The 9,373-nt window shown below is 58.1% G+C and overlaps 1 protein-coding gene across 12 annotated transcripts in view; it reads right to left on the reverse strand.

Moving 5' to 3' along the window:
• The window catches only part of B3GAT1 (beta-1,3-glucuronyltransferase 1), a 32,409-nt gene extending 24,906 nt beyond the window's left edge, over nucleotides 1-7,503 (reverse strand). For 5 of the 12 annotated variants that reach the window (XM_033208168.1, XM_033208173.1, XM_033208164.1 and 2 more), the window contains exon 1: nucleotides 7,052-7,503. Coding sequence is in view for 3 of the 12 variants with exons in the window: in XM_033208165.1 (XP_033064056.1) it covers nucleotides 2,723-2,735 (13 nt within the window). In the remaining 9 variants the exon portion in view is untranslated. Of the gene's footprint in view, nucleotides 1-2,722; nucleotides 2,829-5,680; nucleotides 5,885-6,158; nucleotides 6,276-7,051 lie in introns of all 12 variants that reach the window. The other 7 variants (XM_033208171.1, XM_033208162.1, XM_033208165.1 and 4 more) reach the window with 6 other exon arrangements.
• Between the last annotated feature and the right edge of the window lie 1,870 nt (nucleotides 7,504-9,373).

Consider the following 9,373-nt stretch of genomic DNA (forward strand, 5'->3'; position numbering starts at 1 on the left):
AGAAGTATTCGCTGGGTGGCCCCTCTGCTCAGACATCTCCTGAGTGGGAAGGGCAAGTGGGGAGAATTACCATTTATTGAGCTTTTGCTCCATAGCCTGGCATCAAATAACCTGTCGACCAGATGACTGGATAAAGAAAATAAAGAAAATGAGGAATACACGTGCAATGGAATATTATTCAGCCTTAAAAAGGGAGAACTTTTTTTTTTTTTTTGAGGTGGAGTCTCGCTCTGGCTCTGTCCCCCTGGCTGGAGGGCAGTGGCGCGATCTCGGCTCACTGCAAGCTCTGCCTCCCGGGTTCCCGCCATTCTCCTGCCTCAGCCTCCCGAGTAGCTGGGACTACAGGCGCCGCCACCTCGCCCGGCTAGTTTTTTTTTTGTATTTTTAGTAGAGACGGGGTTTCACCGTGTTAGCCAGAATGGTATCGATCTCCTGACCTTGTGATCCGCCTGCCTCGGCCTCCCAAAGTGCCGGGATTACAGACGTGAGCCACTGCGCCCAGCCAAGGGAGAACATTTTAACACATGCCCTGACATGGATGAACCTTGAGGACACTACGCTAAGTGAAATAAGCAGTCACAAAAGGGCAAATATCACAGGATTCAGTTTCTATGAGGTTTCTGGAGCAGTAAAATTCAGAGAGACAGAAACTAGGATGGTGGCTTCTGGGACCTGGGACGCTGGGGAGAATGGGAGTCATTTAACGAGTCCATAGTTTCTAATGGCCAAGATGAGAAAGATCTGGAGATCTGTTTCACAACAATGTAAATACACTCAGCACTAGTGAACTGTGCACTGAAAATGGTTAAGATGGTAAGTTTTACATTGTGTGTTTTTTTAAATCACAATGAAAATGAGCCTGTCATTCATCCAGAACATCTGTTGAGACACAGTCAAGGACGGCACACCCCTCGGGGCCTGCACCCGGGGCTTCAGTGAGCGTTTGCAGTGGGTTGGGTGTCTGTGTGTGATTTCAAGCATGCACCTTCCTGGGAATTATGGGGCGACAGGCACCAGGCATGCCAGCGAGAGGCCCCCCTCCAAGGCTCCAGGTACGCCACTGGGAGGAGTGTGCACGCCCCACTGACAGCCTGCAACTGCCTCGCTGTCCTCAGGCCTGGGGAGCCGCAGAGACACAGCGCGGGAGCACTTGTTCTGAGAGAGAGATTTATGTGTGGGAGAAGAAGTCAGTATCGACAAGGGGTGAGTTAGGAGAGTAATACTTCAGCTTCCGTTCAGAAACTCTGACCGTGAGGCCAGTAGCTCGCCTCGAGGCTGTACTTCAGCCCAGGCAGGCTGGCAGAGCTGGGCCTGTGTCGGTCAGTTGCAGCGTGGGTGCAACTGGCTGGTCCCTTGGCCTCCCTGGGCTCAGTGTCCTCCCCATGCCACAAGCGGCCATCTCTCCCACTCTGTGGTCTGTGGATGAGGGAAGAGGAGGGACGAAGGGCTGGGGCAGGCAAGCAGGGTGGGGGGGTGTTGATATTGTTGATCTGCACCTACAGCCTGTCAGCAACCACGGAGGTGGCATTTGCCACAGCCCTGCTCAGTGGGACCCAGCACTGCACTTCTTGGGGGTCAGGACTTATCTTCAAGGGTGTGAGAGCAGTGGTGATGTCCTTAGGCTTCGGAAGACACCCCCAAGGGGACCTCCCATCTGCTACGGGGACCTAGAGGGCTTCAGGCCCGGGCTAGGTAGGCACCAGGCAGCCCCAACCCCGGGTCTGAAGCTACAGAGGGTCTGCTGATGGTCACCCGCCTGGCGAGACCCTTTGGTCAGGGAGCGTGGACACACTCTGGCAGGCTGGCAACTCATGGGTTTCATGCAAATTTGTCTGTGTTTTTAATTTGCTGTCTGTGGCCTTAAGGAGCTGACCTTCCCCAGGGCTGTCAGGGATAGTTGAGGTTGGTTTTCCTGGGCCCAGCCATCTGAGGGAGAAGAGAGGAGGTGAGGGGCCCTGGGAGTCTCGGCGTTGTGCCCCGACCCCAGGGGAGGCGGCCCCCAGCCCCCACACATCTGTCTGCCAACGACCTGCCTGGGACACGCAGCCTCTGTCTTGTGTGAAATTGCTCTGTGCTCATCTAGTCAGGAGCAGGGCTGCTCTGGGTGTCTGCCCCTCACTCATCTGTGAAAAGAAGGGAGTAGCCCAGGGTTGCAGAATCCTACTTCCGGGAGAAGGCTGGCAGCCAGGTAGCCGGGGGCTTCAGCCTGGCTATGAAGGGCCAGCTCCTGCCCCTCTGGCCATCCCTCACCTTCCACCCCTGGTGGCTGGGCGGGCAGGCTCCCTCCCTCCGGCCTCCGGCTTGGGTTGCTCTGTGGAAGTGATTTTTCCAGGTGAGGAAACGCTCATGTAGCCCTGCCCCTCCTGTCTTAGATGAGGAAACTGAGGCCCACCAGTGTCTGCGGCACAGTGAGTTGCAGACACAGCTGGGACCAGCACCTGGGGGGCTCCTGGCAGCACAGTCGGCTGGCCTCTAAGACCTGCAGGCTCTGCTCCCGCCGCTTCCCTCCACTGAGCCCACAACGGCCTCTGGGCTCTCTTGCCCTCCAGATGAGGGAAGGGTGAGCCCAGGCAGGGGCCCCTCACGTCCCTTCTTCCATCCCTGCTCAGCATGGTGCTGGCTGGTGGCAGCTAACCGTGCCTCCTTTGCTGCTCTTATTTTGAAAGTATGGGGGCTTAGCAGATGCTTTTTGGTGACAAAACAGAATTTCAGTTGCACGCACCTCCAAAAAGCATCAGGCCCTCTATCTGGCTGCGTCTGCATAACGTGAGGACGCTTTCCTCATCTCATTCTAGCTCCCGGGGTGTGTGGTCAGGAATAATGCCATCCTAAGGGACGAGGTGGAGGCTCAGGAAAGGTCAGAGAGGTAGCAAGGCCTTGTGTTGATTGGGTGGGGTGGGGGGTCGGCCTGGGAAAGTGAGCTTTTCAATAAGCGTTTAAGTGAATTGTTAAATAAATGAATAATAAAAATGGCTTTCTATTTTCAAATAAAAAATAAAAAAGCTCTTGCTATTGCATGCTCTGATTAGCATGATTAACTGTAATGACTCATTTCCTCCTCAGAAACATCCTATTATTACCCTCATTTTAAAATCGAGACGTCTGAGGCACAGAGAGGTTAAGCAATGTCCTGAGGCCACACAGCTACTAAGTGGCAGAACTAGGATCTGAATCCAGCCAGTAGGGCCTTGTGCTTAGCCACCGTGCAAAACGCCTGTGCAGGTTCAGGTCCACAACACTCTGTCCACTAGAACTTTCCGTGCTGCCAGGAACGTTCTGCATCTGTGCCGCCCAAGATGGCAGCCTCTAGCCACGTGTGGCTGTTGTGCACTTGAAATGTGGCTGGTGGGACTGAGGAGCTGCTCAGGGTGAGGAGGGATGCGGGAAGCAGCCCCCCCATGCCCAGCACTGGGCTCTAACAGCTTCTGAACAAGGGCCAACTGAGTAGCCCCGAGTTGAAACAGAGACTCATGGCTTCAGAGGCCAGATTGCTCACCTGCCTTAGAAAGAGGAAGCAAGATGGGCAGAGGGGAAGGAGAGGACTCCGGCCCACACAGCCAGCCAGAGAGGACGGGCAGAGCCAGGCCTCCAATTACAGTGCCACTGGCACTCCCCACGCCACGCCTTCATGTCTCCACTCCCCCGTCCCACTCGGTCTTCTTCCTGTGAGCAGAGAGCTGGCTCACGTTTCCCACATATGAGAAGAGAGAGCTCCTGCCATGGCTCTGAAGACTGAGCCGTGGAATCTACAGCCCCCTGGGCGAGGTTAGTCCTCAAATCCAGTCAACTCTTGATCCAGACTCACACTCTCCACTTTTGGGCTTATCAGTGGCGAAGCCTTAATCCCTGCCAGGCACTTGGCGCGGAGGCTGCCTCCTGCCCTGCTGTCAGCTGGTGTGTGCGCAGGGAACGCAGGCTCATTTTAATATTGGCTGGAGCTAAACCTCATTAGAAAAGTAAATTTGCTGTAGCTGCAAAAAAAAAAAAAAAAAAAAAAAAAAAAAGCACCCACATAACCCTTCCAAAGCTAAACAGAAAACACCAGATTTGGATTTTTGGATTATTTGATGTTTTACGTTCCCAGCACCTGGTGCAGAGCCTCCCACACAGTAGGTGCTTGGTCATTGTTGGTGCAAGTGAACTGAAGTTTTGGGGATCTCTGACCACCCTGTGACCTTTCAGCATGGATAAGAAGGGCTCACAGATCTGAAATTTCTGTGTCAAGAGTTTTTTTTTTTTTTTTTAGACGACCATTTGCTGATAAATTGGAAGGATTATATTTAACAATAATTAGACAAGCAAATATTATTTTGTGTTTGGCGAGGATGAACTCTGAGCCAAGGCATGCTCTGGGTTCTTTGGGTGGGGATAAGGAAGGGTAGGTCCAGCCCAGAGTCTGGAGGTGTGATGACTCAAGTGGGTGAGGAGGGAGGTGGGACACCCTGCACCGATTCCAGTGGGATTGGCTCCAGGACTGGCCTGACACTGCTACTCCAAATTCTAGAGCCATCCTCATCCTGGAAGAAAGGGGGTGAGAGTGTATAAAATACATAGATTAAATTAAAATTCATCTAGTATTTCTTCTAAAAACTGGTGAGATGACAGTTTCCCAATTTATAGATTGTCAGGAAGCCGGGGCTTAGAGGGCTCTGTTTTTTTCAAAGTCTGCTTGGCTAGCCACAGATGGAGCTGAGACTGGACCTCAGACAGCCTGGCCGAGGGCCTGTCCCCACTACACTTCTTCCATGTCCCCTGGCTAGTCTTCAGTAGGGTCCACAAAGGTTTTTTTGCCTGGAGGCATGGGGAGTGGGGGTGCATGACTTCTCTTCTCCTGAGTGCCAGGTTTCCCCAGACCCCACATCCTTCCCCACTGCCCTGCATTCCAGGACCAGGAGGGCTGGGGCAGGGGCAGAAGATGGAGAGGAACCGTCAGCACTGGGAGATGATCAGGGGCAAAGGGTGTCCCTGAAAATCCCTGCAAGCTTTTGATGTGCTTGACCTCAGAGCCTGTCCTCCCTCTGCCATCTGCCAGTGTGCCTCCGTGCCTTTGTCTCTTGTCTCACTGCCTCTTTCTCTGCCTGTGTCAGGCTCTCTCAGAATCCTTCTCCTCCTGAGCCCCTTCCTCTCCTCCTCTCCAGTCTCATCAGAGAGGAGCACTCATCCCTCTCTTCCAGACACAATGGAGCACCATGCTCCCATCCGTTAGCCTTTCAGTCAGGACATCCTCTTTCCCATTTCACACTCCCAGCTCCCGGCCTGCCTCATCACCCTGTGCTACACAACTAGGAAAAGTACATCTTACTTGGTCTCAGGGTAAGGACCCCGAGAAACCACTAAGAGAACCTTCAGGTCCCTCCAGAAGCCTAAGCCGGGGAACTGGGCTTGCCCCAGGGCATCCTCCTGTGAAGCTCCTTGGTCTCTGCCATGGGCTCCAATCCTGTTGCTGGAGCTGATCGCCTCAGTGATTTACCTGCCCCCTGCTTCTGGTGGAACAGTGAGTACCTGCCCAACCAGAAACCTACACACACATATTCAGCGCAGTGCCTGCAAGCTTTCAGCTCGCCTGGACCTGGAGTGATCCCCAAGCACCCTGGGGTCAGGCACAGAAACGGGAACAGCAAGCTCCTGGCTCCAGTGCAGAATGGGGCACAGATGCATTAACTCTCCCAGTCCCACTAACCTTAGCAAGTATTTCTGCTTCCATCAAAAGGGGAAGAGGGGAAATGTCTCTAAGCTCTGGAACCTTTGGCAGTGCTGGGCATGGACTGGGCAGAATGAGAAGTCTGTTTGAAGACCTGGGAAAGGGTCTTCACCCCACGGCAAGAAAGGGAAGGCTTGATGTTTGGTCCAGTAAGGCCATTAATGGTCACCAACTGAGCAGGCTCTAGGAGGAAATGTCTCAATCTCGGTAGTGGCTACCAGCAGAGGTAGGGAGACATAATCACAGAAGACAAATGTTAGAAAACCCTAGAACAACAGTCCTGTGCGGCCACATGCCCCACGGCCCTAGTAACTTAGGGAGTGGTGTGCCTCCCATTTCCACACAAACACATCCAGGCATCGCACAGTGCTAGGCCCTAGGATGTCTGTACCCCAACATTTTCAACAGTGCATACTACACAGCCCAAGCTGTAGGCCCCATTGGGAACCCCACTCACACTGGTGCTCATGCACTGGGGTAACAACTGTCAGTAAAGGTCCCCTTCCTGTACGTTAAGAAATCTCCGGAGTCCTTCAGCTCCAGCTTCTGCAAGAATCCATGCAGCTAGGCCTGGCTGGGGGAGAAAGGCGACAGGGAGGTTGGCCACGGCTCCTGTGTGTGCATGTGGGGGTGGTTCTTGACCTTAGCTGCTTGGTACGGGGCTGTCACCTCCTTTCCCTGGCACTGTGGGACCCGGTGGCTTCCTTCTCTATTTCCTGCCTCAACTCTCAGCCTCCTTTTTCTGGAAGTTGTGTGCTCTGACTTTGGAGGGATTGGGACCTCAGACCTGAGCCCAGGCGCAGATGGAGGGTGGTGAACTGGTCGCGCCTCCTTCCTCCTTGCTACACCGAAGGTCCCAAGGGCCCTTTGCCACCCTTGCCACCCCTGGGTCCCTCAGCATGCCCCGCAGAGCTCGGGCCCCCTCAAGAGAGTTAACTCGGCAGTGCCCAGGAGCCAGAGAGCGATCCAGAGAGGGCTGTTGGGCATCGGGGTGGGGAGGTGGGGGACGACTGACCCCTGACTCCTCATCCGGCCACCAGAAACCACCTGCTGAGGGGCCAGGACTGACGGCTGAGAGCCCGGGCCAATCGTCAGACGCTGCTGAGAACCAGCTCTTCCCCTACCCCGGTGGACGAGGGCAGGCGGTGCCGGGTTTTGTTTCGAAGCCCCTCGGCAGCGGCGCCTCCCGGCCCGAGCTCGGTTCTCGGCCCCCTTTCCAGCTGCCCCGGCGCGCGCAGCGCACACACACCCCAGCGCGCACCCGGGAGGACATGGCGTGGGCACCGATGGGGACGCAGAACGGGGCTCTGTGCGCGGCGGGGCGCCCGCGGGGGCGCGGGGAGCACTGACCTGCGGCGACGAATCCGGAGCGTCCCTGGTGCGGTCCATGGCGGGCGACGGCCCCTACGCCCCGGCCCCGGCGCCCGGAGACTGCTGCCCTGGGCCGCGCGCGGTGCCCTCCCCGGGGACTCTCGGGCTCCGGGCCCCCGGGGGCCACTTCATACCCGCCGGGTCCGCGCACCCGCCCGCCCTCCCGCAGCCCCGCCCGGCCCGGCTCGTTCTGGGCTCCGCGAGGCGGCGGCCGAAGGCTGGGAGCGCGCGGGGGGGAGGGCGCGGGGGGAGGGAGCGGGAGGGGGAGGGGAGGGGAGCCGGGAGGGGAGCGGGAGGGGAGCGGGGAGGGGAGCGGGGAGCAGGCGCGGGGGCCGAGCGGGGCGCGCGGCCGGAGCCGAGCAGACCGGGCCGGCGCAGGGTCCCCTCGCTGGCGGCGGATGCGCGGGTGTCTCCGCGGCTCTGCCGGCGCCTCCCGCCCCGCCCCCACCCGCTCTCCGCCCCCGCCCCGCCCCCGCCCGAGCCCGCGCCAGCGCCGGCGGGACCCGAGCTGCTAATGGTCGGTACCAACCTCGCCAGCCGCGGCGGGGGCGCGAGGAGGGAGGCCGGGGGGACCCCCAGGGATTGGTATCACCTCCCCACCGCCCCTCCCTCCCCGCACCGTCCCCCGCGGAGGCGGCTCCTGCTTCAGGCGCCGGAGCAGGGGTGGCGGGCAGGGGCCGAGCGCACCCCCAGATCTCGGCTCTCGAGAGTTAAAGCTCGGCCCCCGCCTGCACCCCCATCCCACCCCGCCTCCATCCTGGCTGCTCCTGGCGCCCAGCTTGGCAGCCTCTCTCAAAGGGTGATTGTTTCCGGCCGGGCTGCTGCAGGAGGGTGGGGGGATGGCTCTCTGGGACCGAGAGGCCGAGCTGGGGAGCCGGTGGGGGATGCGGCTCCCTCCTTGGCTTCAGGCGCCCCAGATGGGAGGTGGCTGTTGGGGGCGGACGGTGCCGTGCCAGGATACGGAGTGCTGCTGTGGGGTGGTCGCGGGGGGCCTCAGGAGGCGGCCATAGGGCGGCACCACTTGTGGGCCCGGCTGCCCCGTGGAAGGGCACCTCGAGCGGCCGCGCGTCGGCTTCACCCCAACCTCCCCTTCCGGGCCAGTGCACCGGGCGTTCCAGAGAGAGGGCCGGGAAGCCTGCGTGGGCGCACGGGCGCGGGGAGGCCGGGAGCAGCGGGCTCTCCAGGAATTTCCCGGGCCTCTGCCGCGGTGTGTTGGTGGGCGGAGGACCGAGGCCAGTGAGTGGGCGCGCTTGGACGCGTGTGGGTGCACTGGTAGGGTGGCCTGAAGCCCTCTATGGAGCTACAGATTCCAGATACTCCTTCTTCAGTTTGTCGGAGACTTTGAAGCCATCCTTGCACTCATTTTAGAGGTTGGCATCTCCCGGTGCTCTTGGACACCTGTGTTCAGGCCACACCCGCTGTGTCCTCTTCACAACCCTAGGAGAAGGCCACCTCCCATGGCGCGGTTCACGGCGGGACCAGGGACTGTTGGTACTTTCTCTAGGGTCTCCCTCCTTCCGGGAAACCAGTTCCAGTCCCACTGCTAGGCACTGCTTAACCAGAGCTGTACCCCCGTACTATGTGCTGGGGCTGAGGACCACGGGCCCTTTCCCATCAGCTTTTCTGCCCTGTCAGGACCAAGCCGGGCCCTGCTCTCCCCACTGAGGATGTGCAGGAGGGGAGGGAGCAGAGGCTCCAGAATCAGCCACTTTGGTCAAGACCTTGAGGGGAGGAAGACACCTCACCGTGCACGTCATGCCACAGACATGTGGAAGTGTCCTCAATGACTGTCTCTAGGGTTAACTGCTGCTCCTTGTCATGCGCTCTTTCATTGTTGTGCTTAACCGCCCTGTTTGCCGGCAAGAAACTTCCTCTGAACCTAACCTGAGTACCCTCTGCGGCAGTACAGGAGCATTTCCCCCTTCTCTTAACGCGTGGAATCCCAGCCAGCCCTGCTCAGCCTTCTTCTGCCCCTACGACAACCCTCTCTCTTAGACTCTGCTAAGAGGCCGTTCCTAAGTCTGTGTTCTCTGGTATTTTCCTAGTCTCCATACTCTGCTTCTCCTTAGACTCCACACCAGCTGAAGGTAGGGGAAGGGTAGGTGCAGAAGCCGGATGGCCAGGGGCACCAGAGAGCACCGAGGAGGGGACCACGCCGTGCAAGAGGGCACATTGTCTCCCTCCTCTGCTGGGCCAGCCAGCCGTAGTCACACAATCACCAAATGGGATTTGTCATGAAATGACCATGAAGATCGTCTCATTCCAGACCCTCATTTTACCAACAGGGAAACACACCCACGC

The sequence above is a fragment of the Trachypithecus francoisi genome, unplaced genomic scaffold (assembly GCF_009764315.1).
Source record: "Trachypithecus francoisi isolate TF-2019V2 unplaced genomic scaffold, Tfra_2.0 Lachesis_group8, whole genome shotgun sequence".
NCBI lineage: Eukaryota > Metazoa > Chordata > Mammalia > Primates > Cercopithecidae > Trachypithecus > Trachypithecus francoisi.